The 25,851-nt window shown below is 37.1% G+C and overlaps 1 protein-coding gene and 1 pseudogene across 2 annotated transcripts; one reads left to right on the top strand and one right to left on the bottom strand.

Annotated features, from left to right (window-relative positions):
- Positions 1-16,028: 16,028 nt before the first annotated feature.
- LOC306867227 (transcription factor 15-like) lies at positions 16,029-16,872 on the top strand (annotated as a pseudogene). The gene is made up of 2 exons: positions 16,029-16,572; positions 16,840-16,872. The product of its transcript is annotated as a transcription factor 15-like (transcript).
- Positions 16,873-19,253: 2,381 nt separating this feature from the next.
- LOC306867226 (eIF5-mimic protein 2-A-like) lies at positions 19,254-25,851 on the bottom strand. The gene is made up of 12 exons (XM_079412822.1): positions 25,546-25,851; positions 24,782-24,854; positions 24,528-24,704; positions 22,298-22,392; positions 22,092-22,157; positions 21,856-21,991; positions 21,644-21,753; positions 20,870-21,040; positions 20,557-20,703; positions 20,328-20,466; positions 20,049-20,171; positions 19,254-19,962 (listed from the first exon to the last, which is right to left on the bottom strand). The coding sequence occupies exons 1-12, from the start codon at positions 25,696-25,698 to the stop codon at positions 19,931-19,933; spliced, it is 1,422 nt and encodes a 473-aa protein (XP_079268948.1). The 5' UTR covers positions 25,699-25,851; the 3' UTR covers positions 19,254-19,930.

Below are 25,851 nucleotides of genomic sequence, written 5' to 3'. Positions count from 1 at the left end.
GAATTATGAGACATATGGGATCAGATGAATTAATGTAGATGGCAAGTCTTGTTAAACGAATATTCCTATTAAAATAACATTTAAGACCCTTTGGTAATGTCCTTATGTTGAGGTCAAGTGTAAATTTTTTTTTTTTTCCTAAACTTACTTCACACCATAGTCAGTAAGCAGCCAATTCATTTTTGCATTTAAAGCTGCAGTCCGTAAGTTTCACCTCTTTGTCACCATCTCTGTCAGGATCTTCACATGCAATAGCCTACTAGCCGGGACAACTTCTTTATGTTTAAAAACGTGACGTAATGACGCAGTGCCATGCTCAAATTTCTCACGAAAACCTACCCGTACCACTCAAATTAGAAAACATTATTATAAGCTAACCGTTGTGAATCAGGCGAATCAAAGTAAGGCGGTAGTTTTGAACACTGGCTGGTTATGTACTTGCTCAAATATTGTTTGATAATTAAACATATTAAATTAAGTAATTATACTACAAATAAATAATTGACATTACATAAACAATTTAAACAAAATGTTTTATATATAAAAATAACAGTATAATGTATTAATAAACAATTGTTTTAAAAACTTATCAATAATAAGAAGAATGACATTTCATATTAAATACTAAAAAAGAAAAGAAAAATTTGTATGTATCAGGACGTATGAATAATTAAATGAAACATTGTTAATAATAATAATAATAATAATAATAAAAATTGAGAAATTGAAAAAAGTATACAACTTAGTCCATTATTATTATTATTTTATTTAGTAATCTTTCTAATATGATCCGTTTTGTTACTGTTGTCAGAGTTGTAATCAGTATTTCATGCACATCTTGACCAATCCAACTCTAAAATAATTTATCTGTCTACAAAAAGTAGAATGGAGTTATTTTACCTTATCGGTCCGAGAAAATCCAAAGCTTTACCTTTCCATCTCTCCACAGGTGTGTGTGAGCCAGTGTGTTTGAACGGAGGACGATGCGTCAGTCCAGATGTGTGTGACTGCGCGTAAGGCTGGAGGGGAAAGAGATGTGATAAACGTGAGTACCAAACCTCATCCTGACAAAGACCTTCAAGTGACCACCTCTCCTCATGTTAGCAAAAGTTGAAAAAATTCCAATGACCCTAATGACCCAGAGAAGTGCCTTTAAGCAAAAATCCCACAGTTCTTATGTAATATTTAACAGAAACCATTACGGTTCTACTTGTAAAATATAACAAAATCACACTTTTGATAATGTGGTCCAGTGATTTGAGCCTTGTTTGTTTGATGTGGTTTCTCTCTCCGTTTCTGTTCATCCAGCTGTGTGTCTGCAGAAATGTTTAAACGGAGGTGAATGTGTGGGGCCGTCTGCCACTGCCATCCCGGCTGGAGGGGAACTCTCTGCCAAATCCTTAAGTGATTCCTATCCGAGCAACAGAAATGCAATCCTTACACTGCAGCGAGCCTCCGAAGACATGTACTTCACTCGCTCTCAGTAAAATAATCTAAATTGCATCTCCTCTGTTCCTGCGCTCTGCGGTTGTTGGCGATATGTTTTGTTGATAAACAGCACAGATCGTCTGTGTTTAGCAGGAGATCAGGAAATAAACGTGAATGCTGATGTTCTCATGAAGAGAGTGGATCAGGATCAGTTTGAAATGGCTTTTCCTTGCGTTTGACCTGCATAGGAATAGTTCATTCAACATGAAACTTTAGATCCGATGGATTTTTAAAAATAATTTTCAGTTCATCACATAAAGCTATAATATGGAAGATGGGTCATATGGACTAATTTTTTGACAATATTTTTTTTTTTAAATGTTTTACAAACTTTATGGTTTCCAGTTGTGTGTGTATAAATATATATACACACACACAAACAACCAGAAGGTTTGTAAAACATTAACAACTGATGAGTAGTTTACACTTTAGATTAGGGGATGCAGAAAGCTTTGTAAATGATTTATAATGCTTATTGAGATAATAGTACAATGTTGACATTTCGACGATTTATAAGTGATTCATAATATTTTAACTAGTAACCTAACTAAATGATTAACCAGGAACCGTTTGATTATTTCATGATACTCTTTTTAAAGAACTTATGACAGATTTGTAAATCGTTAGTATATTACATAATCATTTGTATAGTCATGTTTTGTAAATTAGTTAAACTTGAGTTAATTGTAAATGAATTAACAAAACATACACATTGTTAGCATATCACTTATTAATCGCTTATGAATGTTTTGTACATAAATATATCATTTTCATTTAATACCCCGCAATGAATATAAGTAAATGTGGAAAGCGTTTGGTTAACGGTGAATATTGACCTATTGTGCATCCTGTTGCTGAGCCTAACGATTGACAGGTCAGGGGCGTATTGCATTTTCAAATGCATTTCAAATCCACATTGACTTTATATCCATAGCGAGGTATTAAATTAAAATGCAATTGAAACATCTTATATGTAAGTGTCAATGTATTTAAGAAAAATAAATGACATTTTAAATCACCATTTTGCTACCCTTTTGCTGCACCTTTGGCTCAGAATGCATCCTCAAATTCTCACTGCATTTTGCTGCAATTATCATGCCGTATTATGATGAAAATAAGTCTAAATGCATTTAGGAAAAACAGAAATTAAATGATCATTTTACTACAGTCTTGGCTTGGACATATTAAACCTAATCAATTTGTGTAATACATTTTCATTTTAATTTAGCAACTTATAAAGCGTTAAAATATGTTTATTTTGCATATTAAACTAGTGTAGGAAATGGCAAATGTAAATTATATAATTTAATTTTCATTTTGCTCTAAATATTGCCTGTGTAAGTGTGAGAGAAAACTCAATGCACTACTGACGCGGCATTCTCTGCGCGTGCATGATGTGTGTGCATTCACAGACAGCGTGCCAGTTCAACGCATAGTGAGAGCAGCTGAGAAGATCGTTGGTGTCTCTCTCCCCTCGCTCCAGGACATTTACAACACCCGTCTCACCCACAGAGCCCTCCGCATTGCAGGTGATCCCACCCACCCGACACACAGCTTCTTCAGTCTGCTGCCATCAGGGAGGAGACTGCGGAGTCTCCAGGTGAGGACCAGCAGACTGAAGGACAGCTTCATACATCAGGCTGTCAGGAAGCTGAACTCCCTCCCGTCCTTGCCCCCCTCCCCTCTTTCACCCCCATTTAACACAGCAACACACTAGGAACTCTGACTCTGTGACACCCCCCCCACCACACACACACACCGACCAACAAACTGTGACCGGCACCTGTCACTTGTGCAGCATTGGCTGATCACTACCTCATCCAGCATTGACTGCAAATTACCTCTTCGGATAGTCTGACAAAAACTATCCGAACAGTCACTTCAACTTGTCACTTTAACAGACTGATAAGCTCTTCTTGCACTACACTCATAACAAAACAAAACAAATCTGCACAGTTTTGTTTTTGTATATTCAACTGGTTTGCACTCCATCTATTCTGCCATGTGCCTTATGCAATTTATCTATCTCTCTTTTTTTATTTTTCTACAATGTCTTCAGACTGATAAGCTCTTTTGCACTAAAAATATATCTACACACTACACAGTGTTGTTTTTATTTAACTGGTTTTGCAGTTAATCTGCCAGGCGCCTTATGCCACTTTATCGATCTAATTCTTTTTTTTTTTTTTCTACAATATCCTCATTTGTATAGTTGCATGTACATATATGTTTAAACTGTATTTATCTGTATCTGAACGTGTTTAATGTTAACTGTATGCACCAAGGGTCTGAGAGTAACGCAATTTCAATTCTCTGTATGTATGTGCTGTACATGTGGAAGAATTGACAATAAAGCTGACTTGAGTTATGTTACCAAATTAACTTCTTGTGTGTGTGTATCATAAACAAGACAATAAAATGTCTAAACCTACCTCATTTGGCAGAAAAGGTGCGTTATCCTTGAAGAATTCCTCAATGTCAGATCTTCACCTAGTCGAATAATCCCTTTTAAATAAAGTCGTAATGGTATCTTCTTTTCTTGACAATTGCTCTGCCAGCTCCTGTTGAAGGCATAAAGCGCTCTAAACACAGTTGTACAACACTTCAGATTTAACGTTATCACAGCTGCTTAACATCACCTCAGTAACGTTAATATGCTGGATGCTTTACGACACGCTCCGTAACAAATACACCACATCAACAACAATCAAAAGTTAATAAACTTTTATTTATAAAACTGAAAGTGAGCACACTGTATATATATAAGAGGTGTAACAATACACGCATTCGCATTGAACCGTTCAGTACGAGGCTTTCGGTTCGGTACGCATTACAAACCAAACGATTTGTGGGCTAATCCTATTACAGCATATTATCCCATTAGGTTTGATTAGTGCGTGTGCACATTTAGAGTGTGTTCTTTCAATGCATGATTCATTTTGTTAAAATGCATTTAGAATTATCCCAAAATTCAAGTTATGGGGGCAGAAAATTTATATATTTACATAATTTCATATACTTATCACAGAAGAGTGCTGTTTTTTTATCTCCAAAAATCAGCATGATTACAAATGATTTTTACAACAGTTCAATAAGCAAGCAGTTAATTATGAGACTTATGTTTTAGACACCATATTTATTTTTGGTTTTTTGCACTATTTCGCCAACAAAAATAATTCCAAACATAGCCACAGCACTGTTTTGTGTCTCTGAGCAACATGACAGCGTTTCGTTCCTGAATGAATCAACCGTTTAAATGATTCGTTTCAAATCGCAATAATTGGTGATTATTAGTGCAATAATTCACTTATTAACAGTGACTTGCTGCCACCTGCTGGTGGTTTTAATTTCACATTAAGTATCTTTTAATTTTTTCATTAATTTCAAACATGTCAATGTCAACGTTGTTTAAAATATCAAAACATTATTTATGCATTTGTAGCTGCAAGATAAAGCAATACATGTTCCTCTGTGCTGCATTAAACAGTGTGTAAAAGCATCTAAATACCGTTCAGATGGAGCTCCTATGTTTCCTGTCAAAATGTCAAAATGTTTATTTTGTCAATACTGACTTCATTTGCTTGGTAACAGCCCAAATGTCTTATTGACTGATTAAATGTAAAAAATGGACTCAAAATATGATGCGCACTTTTAGAAAAAATGGCTTTATAAGAGGTAAAAAATGCCCATAAAAAGGTAAAAAATCTATTTAAACTTATTGAAAAAGATTAATCTGCTACATGTCAATAGGCTAAATATATATAGCTCCATCATTGTTTAAAGTAAAAAATTTGTTTTAATAAATTTAAATTTTTTTTTTTTTTTTTTTTTTTTTTTTTTTAAATCAAGGAAATTCTGGCATTTCTTTCTTTATCGAAAACATACCGTGACACCACTGTATTGTATCAAAACATTTACCGTATATATAATTATATAATTTATGCCACTATATTTGCATATTCCTGTTTTGTGTGTACTGAAATCTGTATGTGTGTGTGTGTATATATTACACACACATACATACACACACTCACCTAAAGGATTATTAGGAACACCATACTAATACTGTGTTTGACCCCCTTTCGCCTTCAGAACTGCCTTAATTCTACGTGGCATTGATTCAACAAGGTGCTGAAAGCATTCTTTAGAAATGTTGGCCCATATTGATAGGATAGCATCTTGCAGTTGATGGAGATTTGTGGGATGCACATCCAGGGCACGAAGCTCCCGTTCCACCACATCCCAAAGATGCTCTATTGGGTTGAGATCTGGTGAGTGTGGGGGGCATTTTAGTACAGTGAACTCATTGTCATGTTCAAGAAACCAATTTGAAATGATTCGAGCTTTGTGACATGGTGCATTATCCTGCTGGAAGTAGCCATCAGAGGATGGGTACATGGTGGTCATAAAGGGATGGACATGGTCAGAAACAATGCTCAGGTAGGCCATGGCATTTAAACGATGCCCAATTGGCACTAAGGGGGATAAAGTGTGCCAAGAAAACATCCCCCACACCATTACACCACCACCACCAGCCTGCACAGTGATAACAAGGCATGATGGATCCACGTTGTCATTCTGTTTACGGCAAATTCTGACTCTACCACCTGAATGTCTCAACAGAAATCGAGACTCATCAGACCAGGCAACATTTTTCCAGTCTTCAACCGTCCAATTTTGGTGAGCTCGTGCAAATTGTAGCCTCTTTTTCCTATTTGTAGTGGAGATGAGTGGTACCCGGTGGGGTCTTCTGCTGTTGTAGCCCATCCGCCTCAAGGTTGTGCGTGTTGTGGCTTCACAAATGCTTTGCTGCATACCTCGGTTGTATGCAGCAAAGCATACAACCGAAGTGGTTATTTCAGTCAAAGTTGCTCTTCTATCAGCTTGAATCAGTCGACCCATTCTGCTCTGACCTCTAGCATCAACAAGGCATTTTTGCCCACAGGACTGCCGCATACTGGATGCTTTTCCCTTTTCACACCATTCTTTGTAAACCCTAGAAATGGTTGTGCGTGAAAATCCCAGTAACTGAGCAGATTGGGAAATACTCAGACCGGCCCGTCTGGCACCAACAACCATGCCACGCTCAAAATTGCTTAAATCACCTTTCTTTCCCATTCTGACATTCAGTTTGGAGTTCAGGAGATTGTCTTGACCAGGACCACACCCCTAAATGCATTGAAGCAACTGCCATGTGATTGGTTGATTAAATAATTGCATTAATGAGAAATTGAACAGGTGTTCCTAATAATCCTTTAGGTGAGTGCATGCATGCATATATATATATATATATATATATATATATGTGTACATATACACTCACCTAATCTAAAATATAACCTAATAAAACAGTAAATAATGACATGATTTTTTCCACAATCTGTGAACAGAGGTGTTTATACGGAAGCTGATGTGTCCGACCCAATGTTTGTGCTTGCAGAAGTGGTTACATGGGAACTCTTTGCTCTACGAAGGTAAATAAATTATTATTACTTTAATAGAAAAGAAATATACATACATATGTGACCCTGGACCACAAAACTAGTCATAAGGGTATTTTTTTAGATCTATACATCATCTGAAAGTTGAATAAGCTTTCCGTTGATGTATGATTTGCTAGGATAGGACAATATTTGGCTGAGATACAATTATTTGAACATCTGGAATTGGAGGGTGCAAAAAAGAAAAATCTAAATATTGAGAAAATCACCTTTAAAGCTGTTCAAATTAAGTTCTTAGCAATGCATATTACTAATCAAAAATTACTAATTCAAAAAAAAGTTGATATATTTACAGTAGAACATTTGCAAAATATCTTCATGGAACATGATCTTTACTTAATATCCTAATGATTTTTGGCATAAAAGAAAAATCTATAATTTTGACCCATACAATGCATTTTTGGCTATTGCTACAAACATACCCCAGCTACTTAAGACTGGTTTTGTGGTCCAAGGTCACATATACACACACGCACATATATATATATATTATACACACACAAAATATAGTATCGACCATTTCTTTTACAGCTTCCTGTCCAGAGAGGCTAAGGAAATTACATGAGGTGTCATTGCTGCACTGAGGACACTGGGCCTATATTTTACTACATATTAACCTGACAGGCTTACACACTATCCGTTTCAATTTGTACATATCATATCTGAAGATATTAATTTATGTATAAGGTATAATATAATGTTTTTTCACGTTTTTCAAACTTTACTATATTTGTGAAAATGATTCCGAACAAAAATAAATGGGTGTATTTTACAAAACACTTTTTGGTGCTTTTGACTTCATTTGAACATCCACTCACATTTTCTCCAGAAGATCTAAATATTTTTGCAATTCTGTTTAGTGACGGACAGCAGTGGCAAATAAATTTCACTCTTCACCTCTAAATGTCCTTTGATTTCTTTGCCAAGATTTTATTTGTAACATACTGCAGTGTAAAGTTAAGTTTGACAGAAAAACTTGTTATTCAAGCCAAGGCACAGACAATTTAGCATCCTTTGCCATCCCTCCTCCAACTACGTGGCCTGAAACTCGGCTGCACTCTATTTCTCCGAGGACGTCCCCTTTAATGTGACTGGAATGTTAAAAAAAACACGTAAACATGCTGTTTGTGTCACGCCTGGCGGAGCGTGCAGTGGCTGCAGTTTTACCGCAGATCGCTTGGCAAATATAAACAGACATCTCGGTGACAACACAAACAAGCATCTGAACTAATTAACGGCCATTGTTGGCAGCCATTAATGAGTCAGCCGCAGATAGTTCCTCTCATGCATAGCTAATAATCCAGCTGTTCGTATACGATTACCTGAGGTGCGCAAAAATAAAGAGAAAAGGATGGCAAACATTAAACAGCTCGCTGTTTTTTAACGCAGAGGACAATAAACTGTTCATCCCTAGTTTGAAAGGGTTATGACGAGGCTGATTAGTGTTTGATTTATTGTTTATGAATAATTATGAAAACACACTGTTCAAAAGTTGAGTTTTTTGAAAGACGTATTCAGCAAGGATGCATTCAATTGCTCGAAAGTGACAGTAAAGACATTTATAAAGTTACAAAAGTTGTTCTTTTAAACTTTCTATTCATAAAAGGATCCTGAAAAAGATGCATCACAGTTTGCACAACTGTTTTCAACACTGTTTATAAGAAAAGTGTCTTGAGTAGCAAATCAGCATATTCAAATTATTTATGAAGTATCATGTGACAGTGAAGACTGCAGTAATTCAGTTTTGCATCACAGGAATAAATTGCATTTAAAATATATTCAGTTATTTTGTTTGTATTTCATAATATTAAAATTTTCACTATATTTTAATCCCATAAATCAGGCTTTGGTGAACACACATGACCTGCAAAAAAAAAAATAAAAAAATAAAACGTAAATATTACAAACCCCACACTTTTGAATGTAGTGGACCTTATTAATAGCACTTTTAAAATCACTTTTGCCTCTCTTACTTTTCATTGTAATTGCATGGATTAGCAATCTATATTATAGAGTTAGTCAATGTAGTGCTATATTTAATTTCTGATACGTATGAAAACGAGGCTGTGAAAAATATCAGTACAGTGCATCCAGTGGATACTGCTAACAACTTACAAATTGATGAAACAACTTTCAGAAAAACTTGGAAGTAGACAAAAACTTAAAACAGCTTTGAAAGTTGAGAAAATTACACGATCTAGGATCTTTATGCAGCACACAACATTGTAAAAAACCCTATCCCTCACAGCCTCATTTTAATCTATAATTAAATCTATTCAATTGTCTAACCCGATTTTGCAACAAGGACATAATATGTTAACTTGCAAAAAGTTTTACTACAAATAATAAAAAAAAACATGGTTACTATATGGTTTGTGATTATGATAATAACTTAAAAATATGCCACCAGTTTGCAATACCAAGCACCATAACTAACTATTTTTGTATACAGCTAAAATTACTGAAGCAAATGACACCGGGAGTTAGTTTCGCACAGTCACGTTACAAAATGACCGCGCCCGCTATTACGTTAAAAATAAGGTGGATTATAAGGAGTACATGATTAAATAATTGTAATTCTTAACTTTCTCTTTAAGGTCTACCTCTCTTCGTGCAGGGCTTTCGACTTTTACGAAGTATTATGGAAAGTCATACGGGATTTTCAGATAACTCTTCAATTAAATGCATCAAGAATTCCTGCACTGTAAGAATTCAACAAGTTCACAACTTTAAGCACCTTACCAATGTGTCCGCCCATGTGTGTGACTGAAAGTGAGTGTGTTTCCACGGAGAGGCGTAGCTTCCTGTCTCGTACCTCCCGCTAAAACGGCATAACAAAGAATTTCATCATCTCACTCTCAGGCTCAGGTTGTAGATTACCGCCACAGGTGGTGTGAACTTCCACAGAGTGGGAATAGGAACACGAGGATTATGGGGAAAAAAAACTAAATCTGGATACTTTAGACTCCATCAAGGCCAGTCAATTACTGACAGACGGACCCGGCAGACATGTCCATAGACAGATAGTAAAGTGTGCGCGCATTAAATATTAATTTGAGCGGGTCCCAAAGAAACAAGCAACATATGCACAAAGTCTGTTCTTTTGCTCTGATTTTAGTGGTTTGTGGTTTTAAGATTACGATTAGTGGTTTTGAAGCTAAACTGTGGAACAAAACAGTCTCTCGCGATACGTCTTTCAATCAGCAATTCTTTTTTGTCTCACAAAGCCTAAATGAAATGTAAAACCATGAAATGTCAGCCACATTTCACCCCAAAAATATTCATATTAAAATGAATAAAAGATTTAAAAATAATTTTTACAAATTAAATGAAAAAAGGTAGTTTCTGTATGAAATTTAATTTATATAGCCTAATTAAATTATACAAATGATTGACATTACAGTATTATACACCTATTGTAGGCTATTCGTTATTTAGCCTATTTATTTATTGTTTTTGACAAATTACTTTTTTTTTTTTACAATTAAAATTTTCAGGTGAACCATCTTTTTAATGGGCCTAAAAACAGCCTTCTAAAACACACACACACATATTTTGTTTTCTTCTTTTTTGAAGTGGCCTCCATTTCCCCATGCACATTTTATGACGTCTTGACCTAATAAATGAAAATAAATTATATTTCATTTTTTCCATTTAATATTCAACAAATTGCTGACAGTATGTCTTTTAGCTCTTAGAAATGTCTCATTTATAATATGACCTTGACAAAGGAATTTAGCTATATAGTCTTTTTTTTTTTTTTATGTCCTCTGGGTATGCATCTAATTTGATATTAATCAGTCATGTGCATGAATCACACACATAATTATTTCAGTACACATATGCTTCATTTTAAGAGAAGCCATAGAACTGTAGTTCTCTGGTTTAAGCTTATTACATTTAGAAAATTCAATAGTAAATTGTTAAGCTAATGTATTATATTTGTTTTATGTACTTATTAAACCCTTTTGTCTTTATACTTCAGTTGAAGCCATTTAATAATAGAAAAATGACATGAGAGGCTGTACATTAGTCATTTAACAGGAGTTAAAGGGGGTTTTAGCTAATCAGCTTCACTTTGTATTATAACACACCACCTCTCATTATTGCTTTAACAATCTGTCTCAAGGTCTCTTTTAAATAAAGAGGAAGATTAAGCTGTACATTTGCATTCTTACTTCCGTCAGTGTTATTTAGCACGTTGAGATGTGATAACCGCTGAGGAGGATGATGACAGCTTTCTAACATCTTTTTGTCAAGCTGTGATTTTCACTCCATGTGTTATAATTAAACCTGTTGGGGATTGTCCAGTTACTGCTAGATGCTCTCTCTAGTCACATTTTGCTGTTCTAGAGGTCATATTGAAAGATGATGAGCTTAATTTGATCTATTATTTGAACTTCACATGAGTCATGCGGGGAGATATTTTACTGATCAGCAACACATTGTTTTTTATGGTCTTGGCCGATTAGCAGTTAGCAACTTACGTTATCTCTCAAACCAGTTACAGCTTGCAGAGCCTCAACATTGCTTGGAAGAAACAAGAAAATGGTAAGAAACAAAGAGGATGCCAAAGAACTTAAACTGATGAAGACATGTTACTTTCTCACTAAATTGGTTAGCTCGGATTGCAGATTAGCACAAGCATTAAGTTAAATTTGTGTTATTGTGTTGGTTGTTTTCCTCTTTTCTAAAATGCTTTATTTTTCATTAGCATAAAATAAACCCCTTTCAGAGTGCTACAGGAGCAATCAGCTTTATACCAAGGTCCTGGGGCCTGTTCCATAAAACAAGTTTACCAAATAAGCCAAGCTTATTTCAGTTATTTTGAACCGAATCAACTGACAATAAGTCAGACTAACTGAAATAAACCTGGCTTATTTGGTAAACTTGTTTTATGAAACATGATCACCATGTCTGGGTTTATTTTGTGTTAATGACCAGCTAACTGTACATTATTCCTGAATGTACCATTCATTCAGAAAGATACATTAAGTAGTTTCTAAATGTCATTGTATGCTAGTCTGAGATCCGATTAGTGGGGTTGAAGAGGCTGTTCACGTAGCTACATGTGTGTACAAATCTTTTAAAACTAAGTCCATGCTGTCTCTTCCCTTATGAAAATTACCCATGGTTTTACCACAAATAAAATCATGGTTACTATAGTTAAACCATATCATTATTTGTAGTAAAACTGTGGATATACAAATGGTAATCAATTTGCCAAAAGAAACGTGGTTACTATACTTTAGTTAAGACCACCGCATGAGATTAGAGGAGAAAAGTGAAAAGCTGAGAAGGAGTGCAGTTTTCTGGCCATAGTTCAGATCTCTCAAGTATGATGACTCAGAGTAAACCAAATATCCCAGGAACCCATCACCTCAGACTTTTTCCCTTTCTTTTTTCCTTTCCTCCCTTGAGTTAGAGTAGCAAGAAGGTACATGGTGAACTGTGGTCCTAAACTGCAGTAGTATTTACTTTTTTCCTTGTAGAGATCTTCTCTGGGAACTCTTTTCTTTGAGAGGTTTCTACAGCCCTCAGAGCTGTCTGTCCCTGGGCTCCAATTAGTTGCCTTTAATGGTCAGCAAGGGCACTAGAGAGACCCTCATAAGGTTCTCCAGCCGAGCAGGAGAAATGAAAGCATGGAGGGTCTCTCATCTGCACTGGACTATCATACGTTTCTTTACGTTATTATATGGTCTCCCACTCAGTCCCTTCCATTCTGTCTGTCTTTTGTTCTGTTCAGTGGGTTGTTCCTGTTACGCAGTAAATAAAACAAGCAAAACATCAGAATTCATTCAATCTTTTGTTAATGCTTTCATTGTTCATTACATTTTCCCCTCCAAAATGACACCGCTTCCTAGAGGAGGATGTTGTTAAACTCATCCAGGGAAAATTAACCCAATTATTTTCTAAATGCATGTTTTTGATATTAATGTGAATGATTCATCTGTGTGTTTCTTTTCATTTCTCTTAATTTTTCAGGTAAAATGACACTCTTTTCTCTGTTGATGTATGGACTTCTAAATTTATTTAGTCATTTGTTTTAGATAATCAATCACAACCAATTTACACATTTTCAGATCTACATCGCAATACGGAAAATTAAAAAAAAATAAATAAATATGTATGAATAAATTTGAATGTATGAATGTATGTTCAATATTAATTGTTTGAATGTATGTTCAATATTAATTGTGCTAACTTCTTAATGCTAACCTAGTAACCTTAACCCACGTTAACCTTTTGTATTGCATTTAAGTAACAAAAACCAGGTCCTTAAAATCATGATGTGAAAGAAGTAATGGCAGATTTTATATATATATATAAAATCTGCCATTACTTCTTTCACATCATGATTTTAAGGACCTGGTTTTTGTTACTTAAATGCAATACAAAAGGTTAACGTGGGTTAAGGTTACTAGGTTAGCATTAAGAAGTTAGCACAATTAATATTGAACATACATTCAAACAATTAATATTGAACATACATTCAAACATTTAAAAAACAAATCACCCCCTTTGTTAACTTAACTGGGAAGTAATATGGTTCATGTCTTCAAAAATTGTGAATTTAAAATGTAATTATATATTTTAAGACTTACTGTATGATGAGGAACATGAAAATGTACTGCTAATGGTCTCTTGGTGCTGCGGTTCAGTGGACCAGCATCTGACAGACATGATTTGCAATTGGCCTTAGCATTTGGATTATGTTTTATGGCATGGTTTCAAAATAGATTAGTTGCTTTTAAAGTGTGCAAATCTATGAGTAGGTGGACGGGGTGTCCTTTGTATGGTGACCTGTATGTAAGAGCACTCCAAAACCCGAGAGAGAAATCTGCCAGAGACTGCAGTTTTCGTTTGGGCTTTGAAAGTGTTCTAATTTGAGAATCTAATCACAACCTTTCCAACAGAGTTTTAAAACAGGTGCTTAAAAAATGTGCACAGAGCTTTATAATCTTACTCCACAGGAAATTAGGCCTTTAAAATGTTAATTGGCACTCACCTTCATTCAACTGGAACTGGATTGTAAACTATGTCATATTGTCTATGTAAACTTGGAACTGCAAAACCGTTCAATGAAAATATGAATTGTTTCATGCTCTGCTTGCTTCCACAAAGTCGGGTGTCCAGGAAACTGTCACTATTAGCAAATGCCTGCCTTCTGCAACTTACCAGGAGCTTTCACCTACAAATTTAAGTGCCAAGCAATCTCTCTGAGGATTATAATAGCATATCTTTGTTTTGCATCCCAGCAGGCACTCTTAAAGATTAGAGGCGATGCTGTCAGGATAAACAACAAACACTTTGGAGCGTATGTTGGGGCCATGGGTGGCTCATTGAGGATGCAGCACTTGTTAACATCCACGCATGAACTTTGGGAATGCGAGTATTGTAATTTAGGTCTTCAGGAAGAGCTTAAAGGGTTAATCAAATTAGTGAAGCGCTATCATGTGAATGTATAAGAATAATTAATTTGGACAACTTACCAAATGGCTGAAAGTCGATAGTAATTTAGGTTTCAATGAAGCAATGACATGTTTCACGCATTATTATTTGATTGCTCATAGGTTCCGCACTGGAACCTCTAATATGGTAACGGTGCATTAAAACCTATTTTTGTTTTCATGCCTAATTGGTTCACTTATATTCTTACCCTGCGTCCCAATGTGCATACTATACATCCTAAATTATGTGAGATACTAGGAGTTTTCAATACTATTTAGGGCAGATAGGGTGGATAGAATGCACATTGGGACGCAGGGTTAGACTTTACTTGTGCTTCTTGCCTTAAAAAAAAATGGAATAACAATCTCCAGTGGTGTGCTACTGACATCTAGTGGTGAATACTGAAAAATATTAACCTAGTGTCCTACTACTCAGTCCAAGGAAACCATAGAATCTGGTTAAAGATAAAACTGTCATCAAACTAACTGATATTTTTACTCCCTCTAAAGATGGACCACAGTACATGCGTGTGAGAAACAGGAACACACCTGGTCTGTTCAGTCAGACAGGGCATTAGAGAGGAGCAGGATAACTAATAAGAGAGCTCTTATACAGCGCTAATGTTATGAGCTACATGCTAACATTAACTAAAGCTAATGGAGAAAAGACTCACTGGTTTAAATTGCACTTACATGGTTCTTGTGGCGGTGGATGTTAAAACTTCTGGCAAAATAGCTTTTCTTTACGAAAACTTCAGACCACCAATGTTGAGTACACCTTCAAGTAAGCAAATGATTCCAGTTACCTAAATGGAAGCACAGGTTGATTTTGGCACTTTGAACAGAGTAAAATCTTTTCCAAGAACTCTCACAGTTATTCTCATTTCAAACAGGTGTTCTGAATTACATTCTGTCAGATTTGAAACACTGCCCCCTATGTGCAGTAAAATCCCAACTGTGTCTCTCTCCTTTTGGACCTGGAGTGATCCACAGTCCATGTGATACAAATTTTACAGGCAACGACAACAGTCTCTGTCTGTAAACTTTTTGGAGCTAAATTTAGTGCTGGGTCAAACAGAACAAGGTTGCTTAGTTATTGCAAACAAATTATATAACTCACAAAGACTTTATAAGCCATAGAGAACATGAAATGTTGAGCCTACAATATCAGGAGGAGCAAGGGATGGATGGACCAGAATGAAGGGACAAAAACAAAGGTCTTCTCAGGGAAGGCTGGTCAGATCACCGCTCTGGCTTCCTGTTGCACTGCACAAGGTCACCCAGAGGACCCGGTACCCAAATGTTACAGGCCAAAGTTGTAAAAAACACCAAAACCCCTGAACATGTGTTGGTGCGTGCACTTATTTATATATCTTCAACCGTCCTCCTTCTTTGGGGCATGACAGGTGGCCACCCAGCTCAACCTGTCCATCCTTTTCCACAGCCACATGGTGGTGGACAAATCCAGAAAGGGATCAGTCATTCAAGAAATGGCATGCTTAAGTGCCACGGGGCCATAGAAGATCTCTGGATACCGGATCAGACGCAGCTGCCCCTCGGCTGCTATTTTCACTCAGCTTAAAGTACCATGGGCAGCCAGCATCTATGCCATGGACTACCCACAACTACCAGTCTCTCTGCACACCATGAAGTCCACCGCAGGGGAGCATGAGCATCTTCCACACGATACCCAGAGCTTACCCTCCGACCCTGATGAGCTCGACAGTGGCAGCGAAAGCTCAGAAAAATCCACCGGAGCAGGGAGCCCAATGCGGGGCCACAGGGAGATGAGAAGATGCAGAGGGGGTCGTAGACTTGCTGAAGTGAGCAAGCAACGTCAGGCAGCTAATGCTCGGGAGCGAGACCGCACACACAGCGTCAACACTGCCTTCACAGCGCTGCGTACCCTCATCCCTACAGAGCCGGCCGACAGGAAGTTGTCCAAAATTGAGACCCTGCGATTGGCATCAAGCTACATTTCACACTTGGCCAACGTGCTTCTGCTAGGGGAGGACTGCATGGATGGGCAACCGTGTCTGAAATATCATAACATCTTACAAAGAAACAGCAACCTCAAAACTCCACCGGTTCGACCCATCTGTACCTTCTGCTTGAGTAACCAAAGGAAAATGGTAAGTGCTTGAAGGTGGTGAAACTATTAACTGCCACCTGCTGAGCTTGTGAAGGTTGGTTTCCAGAAACTGTTACAAATTTGGTAAGGTATTTGCATACCAAACTTCATATTACTTGCCAGAAGTACCTTGCCTCTATACCTTTTCCTGAATTGTTCTCTTAGGTGATCAACTGCATTAACGCATGCCTACGTATTTCACAATTGTAAACCGATTGTTGTGCAGGTGCAAATTCTAACACCTTTCAATAATCATGTACTTCTGCAGCTTAGAGATGGGGAAAAGAACACAACTGCGTGACAGCAGAAGTTCTCCCGACTGTCCGCTGCTACGTAGGAGCTCTCAACTTCTGAATGTTTACATTTACAGACATTGCCTTGCACAGAGACGAAACATTTTTTTTTAAATCTCTGAGGACAGACAAAACAAGCAACAAGAAGAGAGACAAATCTGCACTTTTTCTGCATGTGTCCACTTTATCAACTGTGTTTTGGCTTATGTAACCTGAGAACATGTGTAAAGTTGCACCTGGTGGGAGGCTATTTCAGTATCAGATATAGTAAGCTACACCATCCCTCGGCTTAAAAAACAGTCTTGTGTCTGCCTCTTGCACATCACATGATGGTAATTGAAACCTTGCGGTTTGCAGTGGTCGCTGTCAGTACAACCGCGGGTAAAAATCTCATCCCCTCCCTCTTGACACCACATCTACACTGGGACCACAATCCCAAAATGGCTCTCAGGAGACTGTAAACAAGATTCTAACCTCAGCATGGTAATTTGGGTTGGGCATAGCTTGCTAAATATTTATTAGAAAGTTCAGTGGCACATCACTGAATGCGATAGGTGGAAGTATTTCATAACGAGAACATTTTACATGTCTTGGGAACTGGTGTTGGTCAAGGTACATGATCCCTAACACGAGCCATGGGTTATGACCCTGACCCCAAATGTTAAATAGCCTACCCTAAATCCTTGCGGTCATACTTCGAGAACACACTTTGGAGACATAATGTTGCGTAGACTCGATTAGCAGTGCGCACCCTTGCAGATTCAGGAAGAGGGTACATCGAGGTCACTCCGTAACAACAAAGGGCATGTTTATACTTCTGAATCACAAAACACCATGCGAGTTTAGTGGAATCTACAATACTGAATTTGAAGGAAGGCCATTTGAGCACAAGTCCAACTCACGAGCACCAGCGTCAAGCTTGTTGCATTACATGCAGTTCAAGAGTGCACAGTTGATGCATCAATTATGCAATAGTTTTCCACAGCTGTAGCTACGCAATTGTATCTTCTAGAAATGAATGCACAAAGCTATTGATTCATGATGTCAACATGGATTTGTTGTCCACTGATAAATTCACGGAATTTAATAGGCTATTGCTAATTGCCAGTCTTGCTTAGCTTAAAAAAAAAAAAAATGGCAGTTTGATTTCAGAAAGTGTTCCACAAATTGGCACTTTTCATGTCGACTAAGGTCTAGGGGAAAGAGTGTGTGCTAAGCTTAAGTACACCACTAAAACATCTGCTTAACCTCATTTTATTGTTTACATTAACGGAATTAGTAGGAATGACAAATGTGAGCCTAACATGTACTGTGATTACAATTTATTTTCAGATACTGCATCTGCGAGGTGAACGTTTAAAGATAGAATTCTATTTGTGTAAGCATCACGATATACCAACCAGTTGTTAATATCCAAAATGTTTACCTGCATGTCTTGCACAAATCAAAACTTCAGCTTATAGGTTTGTCTGAATCTGCAGACTGTGTAGAATGACTCTTCCTTGAAAAAGTTATTTTTTTCAGTACATTAGTAAAAAGCAATGGAAGTACCACATACTGTACTGGAAATATTGTAATATAGCAGGGAACCTCAAATCTAGCCCACGAGATCCACTTTCCTGCAAAGTTTAGCTCTAACCCTAATCAAACACACCTGAGCATGCTAATCAGTGTCTTCGGGATCATTAGAAAGATCACAGGTGAGTTTTATCAGGGTTGGAACTAAACTCTGCAGTGCATTGGCCCTGCAGGGCAGGATCTGAGAAACCATGTGATATGGCAAGGCTTTTGTAAATATTTGCACTTTTTAAAATGTAAATTTAAAAGGTCAAAACACATTAAACCAATAATACGGCCTACCTTTAAAACATTTTGAACAAGCCTGTCATATTCTAATACTTGAATTGTACATTCTTTGAAAAGTGGTCTTTTGCACATGCCCAACATCAAACAAGCTGCTAATTTAATCAAGTATTTTTGTACAAGAAAAAAAAAAAAACGTCTGTACTCATGACTTTCAAACCATTAAAAATTTTTTTGAAAAATGTTCTGAAAGCAGTTCATCTTTGGCAGGGGTCTCCAACCCTGCTCCTGGAGAGCTACTGTCCTACAGATTTCAGCTCCAACCCCAATCAAACACACCTGAACCAGCTAATCAGGTCTTCAAGGCTACTTATTAATTTCAGACAGGTGTGTTGGAGCAGGGTTGCAACTGAAATCTGCAGGAAGGCAGCTCTCCAGGATCAAGGCTGGAGATCCCTGATCTTTGGTTTTGAGATGCCCCCTAGTGGAAGTCACATTGCATGCAATTTTAAAATGGTGGACAAATCTGATTTTGCAGTTATTCAAAAACAGCATCTTAGACTGAAAACAAGAACCAGACAAAGTATATACTTCTAGGTCTTTATTTCTTAAAAAAAAGAAAAAAAAAAAAAGTCAATTAGTTATTCAGATTAAAGAAATCGGTGACAAATATGATGGAGATACATCAGAAGAGGTTGGGAGTCATTTAAGGGTCTTTACAGGGTGATCAGCAATTTGTTCTCAGCGCTGAAAAGTTTGATAGGCAGGGATCCGAACGCTGATGGATGTTATGGGAGAAGGACTTAACCCTTTGGCAATAACTTCACAATGAGACCAGATGACCATTTTTTCCCCTTTGTGGACACTGATCATGACAGGGCATGAAGGCATTGATACCATATAGAAAAGGGCATCTTAAAAAGCAAAACAAAGCAGCCTGATCTAATTCAATGGAATGTCAATTCATAAAAGAATCATAACAATAATTTAAGATGTCCAAACTGTCAACACTTAAAAGTTCCTTGAGTAAATAATTACAAAGGTTGACCACAACATTTGTGCTATTTTAAGTGTAAATTTTAATAGAAAAATCTGTTAAAACTAACCATTTGTTATAAAGCCCTTAAATGACATCTAAATGTTATGGTTTGAAAAACAGGAGGTAGAATAAAAAAAATAAAAAAAAGCCAAAAGAAATAAAATTAATAAAAACAATTGAAAGACGAGCACTTCTGTAACAAAACATTCGGCTGACATGGTGTTTTAGTCTGCCTCCTCTTCCTCAGATTCGGACTCTGGGGGAAAAATAAAAATAAAAAATAGATTACAGATACCATTTTAATCTAAAAGGTTTCAAAGACGATGAAACAAGCAAGCTTACCCTCCTCAGCGTTCTTCAGCCATTCTACAAACTTCTTCATCTGCTCAAGGAAGACGCTCTTTCCTTTGGCCACGTGGCCTTCTGTGTACCACTTCAAAATGACCTCCTCGCTCAAAACATCAGCTACAGGCGAGACAAAAACATTCAAAACACTTTAACCGGACATAACCTCTGTATAGCATTGCACAGGCTAGGTAACATTGTACAAAAACTACCACAATGAGCCAAGCCTTGGGCTTAGGTGCATAGTTTTGAAAAGACCAGCTATTGAAGACACACCTTTGTAAAGAAGCACCACAATCTTCTGGAAGGCCTTCATGAAGTGGATATTGTCGTAGCAGTACTCCTGGATCTTCAGCAGGAGGGTGAGCTCAGACAGGCCCTGGGAGGTGAAGGCCTTCAGCAGTGGGCTGTATTGCTGCAAAGAGAGTTAGCAGAATTACTACCAGTAATTTGACAAAAAGGAAGCATTGCGGCTCATTAAACCTTTCAGAAACATCATCGATACCTTCAAGAGTTTGATGGCTTGCTCTGTGACGAGCTCTTCCTTTTTATTCCACTCGACGGAGCTCATGACACTGGTCCACACGATGCCGATCATTGTCTGCTCGGAGATGCCCGTTTTCTTCATCTCTTCACGAACGTAGGCAATGATCTGGGGAACAAAAATAAGTCAAATACAAGTACAATAAACCTCCAAAGCCAAAATATGGAGAGAAACAATCACTTTAGTTTTAAATAAAGTTCTCAATTTTTAAACGCGCTTCAAGTTGAATTTTTTTTTTTTTGTCCAACTTGTCCTAGACAAGGCTGAAACTCACATCTTTGAGGGTCTCGCCGCGGGACATCAGTTCTTGCACTTCTTTCTGAAGCTCTTTGCGAGCTCCAATGGACTGCTGGTTGCGAGCGAAGTCCGAGAGCTCTTTCAGCCCAGCGTCGGTGAAATACTTTGAGAAGTATTCACAGCTACGCTTGTTGGCAGGGAACAGCTCCTGTTTTGGCCAAAAGAGGAACAGGTTACATCAACATGAGCAAAAAAAAAAAGATTAATGTGGCATGAGAGAAGTTTAACATTAGTTGAGGCTGCAAACTAAATTGTAAAACTTCAGATTTTGTTCATTTTAGTTCATGCTTGCATAATTTGCGCTTTTGCCAGTTAGTTGTTGCTTTAAACTTACTAAAACTAAATGGAAAAAAGTAGTGCTTCAATTTAAATTTCAACTTAATTTTAGTTACTTGCCAAGACAACATTTATATTTTCACTTCATTTCTATTTGTATTCTATTTTTCCAATTACATTTTATTTCAACTTTACTGTCAACAGTTAAATTATTATTATTTTTTTTTACACATTATCGCTTTGATCATGTTAACATTGTTTACAGACTACAGATTTCCCAAAACACTCAAAGGTCGTGTTTAAATTTAAATTATCTTATAGCTTAAATTTACATATAACCTAAAGTATTATTCACACACTAACCCTTTACCATTTATATACATTTTAACATAACTTCTATATTACTCCAACGAAGATATATTTTGGATGCTTTTGGGAATTTTTTCATTTTTTTTTTATGCAGTATGATATTTACCATCAGCCTGTTGTCCATGCCAACTTTACGCAGGCTAGCAGCAACTGAGTTGATGTCTTTTTCGTTGATCCAAGATTTGAAGAGTTTCACAGCAAAGGCTGCAGAGACACCTGCAATAAAACCCAGACAACAAGTCAGTTACAACTTCACTCGGAAAGCGCCATTGATAGTCTAGAGAGATTCAGGTTCATATTCAACAGGTCTGTCATTACCTTCCTTGACCAAGTTCTCATTAAAGAGGCTGTTCAGGATGGAAGCTGATATATTGCCATTGGCCAGCAGGATTCCGGCAAGCATGGCCAATTTATTCCTCTCCGACTCGGTGAACCCTTTTAAAAACAGCAGCAGCTGTGAAAGGAAAAAAATAAATAAAAAGTGATGACACCATGGGACTTTCCAGATACACAACGACAAATAGTGTAATCCTCAGTTCAACAATTTTGCTTACCTTCTTGATCTCCTCTTCAAACCCTTTCTCCAGGTACTTGTAACGCCTGATCAGCTTGTTAAAAACCTACAACACAAGGTGAACATGTTGAGACTTGTAAATAGGAAGCCAGTAAATATAAATTGCACCCATCACGGTGATATTAATTCAGAACAAGCTCCAAAACAAGACTGTTTGCTGGTCAGGTAGCATATAATTGGAAATACCTGAGCGTAAGCCTGCATGGTCTCAAGGTCTTCACTTGCCGTGAAGAGGCAGTACTCAGTACGGGTCAAGTCATCAGATAGGGTCCCTCCTGGGGCTATAAAAATATATATACATTAAAAATAAGTTACATATTTGTAGAAGTGCATTTCATATACAAATACCAGTAAAATAAAAATGTTATATTTTATTTATATATAAATAGACAATATTTCGTAAAAAGAGATGCTTCATAATATATTTGTAATATTTAGTAAATATAAATTATAAAAATTGTACTGATTAGTAGGAAAAAGTGTACTACTGAACTCCAATAAATACGAGATAGGAGAAATGTCAATACTTTCAGTTATATCATTAGGTAATCATAATCATGCATCAGGGAGCCGCTATTATGCATGGCATTGAAACTGCTTTTGAATGCACGATGGCTTTTTAGTTTCACTTTCGAGATTGGCGATCGCACGTACTCCGTTTTTACTATGGAGCGGCAGTAGCCTACTTGCCACACATTTTACAAGATTAGATGTTTGTCATGGTGCTCATGATCTGCAAATCATTCGTCATCGTCCTCGGTCATCTCTCCTTACTCTATGTGGTAGGCTAATTTTATGTTCTGTAATGCAGTGTTTCCCATACATTGATTTATTTGTGGCAGCCTACCACAATATCAAAACTGACCGCCACAAAGCTTTTTTTTTCTTTCAAAAAGCTTTGACTTCATTGAATAAGCAAGCTCTGCACGTTTCAGAATCAAAATCACGGTGCGGGTGTCTTTAGATCACTACATTTCTGAAGGAAACAGACTGTCTTCAGAAAATTTTGGATGTCATTTCCATTTAATCTTGTATAATGTCTGATAAAGCAGCGTTTGTGAGCAGAGCTAATTTGTGTGCAACGTTACCGGGGAAACCGTTATTTCTCCATGCTCTAAAAGCGCTTTCTGCTGGCAGATAATTAAATTGCATATATGCATCCACAAATAAAGTCCAAGTCTGTGGGAAACACTGGTAATGAAACAAGCAACCGTTAGCAATTGTTATTCGTTTCCTGTGCCTTTCTGAATACTGAATATTTGTTTTACTGAAAGTGTTGTAAAGCATTTTCTGACTCCTTGTCTGTGAATGATGCTATATAAATACATTTTATTTAAATTATTAAATGGATGCCGCCACATTGGGACAATAAAGCCCTCCCTACACTTACCCTACCCAATACTTTAACTTTTTGATTTCTTTCATTTTTATTGAAAATATTTTATTTTAATTATTTTTAATTCGTATTGAATGCCTTTCCGATGCGATATGAGATTTGAAAAGAGAAAAAAAACGTTTGGTATAAGGCGGGCTCAAACTCTGGTCGATCGCATCAAAAAGCATAGGCCTACGCCTCACCATCTACACCACTGAAATCGATGCTATATGGGCGTCTTTTTGTTGACTAACTCAATCGCACGTTGGTGGGCGGAGTTAGTGTAAATAGCCTTTGCCAACAAGGCGGGCTTTTTGCACTTAGTGTAAATAGCCACTCCGTAAAGTTAGAGCTTGTTTTGAACAATTTCTGTGTCATCTGCAGATTGATTTTAAGTAGTAAAAAAAAAAAAATTTGATTTAAATCGTAAATGGGATTTTTTTTCTTTCAGGCAATATCGCCCAGCCCTAATTACACAAGTACAAACTTTGTAATATTAACAGCCCATTGATAGAGAAGGGTATAACTGCAGCCAAATTGGGGAGGGAACTCCATATTGGGGTGCGAGCTCCAAAATAGGGCATGGCTTCCTCCCATTGACACTTCAGCGCAAACTCCGCCACAACAGCTGATTCTAAAGACTTTAATAGTTGCGTCACAGTGTTGATTTACTACACTATGCTACAAAAAATGCTAACCCCCAAACCTAAACTTAACCAGTGAAGTTGACTGCACGGCAGGATTGGCGCTGAATAACGTGGTAAAGAACTCCCCAAATGGACCTCACCGGACAATGGCATATTTATATAGCATATTTCATTTTAGATCAACTAGAAACAAGGTTTAATTTAAAGTTTTATTTTGAAATGCAAGTCGAAAACAATTGGCTGAAGCCAGAGCCAATGGCGAAAGTCTTCCCATGAAGACACCCCGCCCCATTTTGGAGGTTCTGCCCACTTTTGGAGTTCACGCCCTATTTTGGAGATCAACCGTATGCAGTAATACCTACTTGCATTGACAGGGCCATAGACAGGTGCTTACCCAGCATTCCTCCTGCCACCAGGATGTCAAAGAGTGTCTCAGCATACCGGCGGTAGTCGAGCTTGCCGCCAGAAGCATCAAGGAACTTTGCAACCGCTTCCAAATCTGTGCCAGTTTGGTTCAAGCCTTGAACAATACTTTCTTGAAACTGAGTAGGGTCAAATCTCTCCTTTTCATCTGCGAGGAAACAAGAGAAAGTTTAAAATGGGAGGCACCGCTTTAACACATTATTAAATGTTTCTTAGTCTACTTACCTCTTTTCCGAGTTTTAAAACGCTGGCCGGTAAGCGTTGGCTTTTGCTGCTTTTGATTATTCATAAAAGACACCTGTGAAAACACATGGAAATATTAATGTAACGTTACACATCTGCGTTTAGATTCATATCATTGAGGAGCACAAAGAAACCACATGTAGATGTGGCAAAACATTTCCAAACCCAACAAAACCATCAATTGCAAAATAATAACTTAAAAACTTCATCAACGACTTAAACATCTAATAAACCGGTTTAATTGCAGATCCAGGTAACTTAAACCTGTAAATTAGTAATTAATCCAAGTAAGATTGCCTCGTAAGCAATTATACACGTTAATATTTCGCATATAAAACCAATTCTTGCTTTAAAACGAATATATTGCTGTAAAAATGTACTTAATTAAATTTAAGTATGATTTTTTAGGTCTAAACTGCAACTCACGCGCAGGTCTCGCGCTAAAGCTAACCGGCTAACATGAGGCCTAACCGGTCAAAATCTAGTCTAAAAGCCAACTTTAATCACTATTTAAAAGTATTTCAAATTTAATCGAGGCGATGCTAATATTTAATAGAATATTTAAATAATAACAAAACAGAAAGGACCAAACACTGTTTTTATTTAATTGCCATGTCGCGAGCTCCGCCATCATGATTTAAACAGCTGACCAAAAACGGCCATCCTTTAAAAACACGGGTTTAAAAAAACTTAAGACCAAGCTATATAGGCTTATTGTACTTGTATAAAATATATGGAGGACTTACCGAAATGAATGCAGATAAAAAACGGCTTTTTGAACGAAAGAACAAAGCAAGACAATGGCAGGTCCGAACCCGACACTCAAAACCCTCCCAGATGGCAAGAAGCTGCTGCGCCTGCGCGGAAGAAGAACTGAAAAAAACAATGGATCCGCCCATTATAGGGGAGTGCTGGGATTAGAGATGTGACAAGTTGATGAAATCACGCAAATCGTACAATTAAAACTAAAATTTTGACTATTTTATGTTATACAATACACGTAGAGTCAATAATTTGCTCGTGTTACTGTTTACATGGAAGTTTAAAAACAG

Source organism: Barbus barbus (genome assembly GCF_936440315.1).
Source record: "Barbus barbus genome assembly, chromosome: 49".
In the NCBI taxonomy this organism is placed as follows: Eukaryota; Metazoa; Chordata; class Actinopteri; order Cypriniformes; family Cyprinidae; genus Barbus; species Barbus barbus.
Note: the sequence above shows the minus strand (reverse complement) of the source record. Positions and strands in the feature narration are given on the sequence as shown.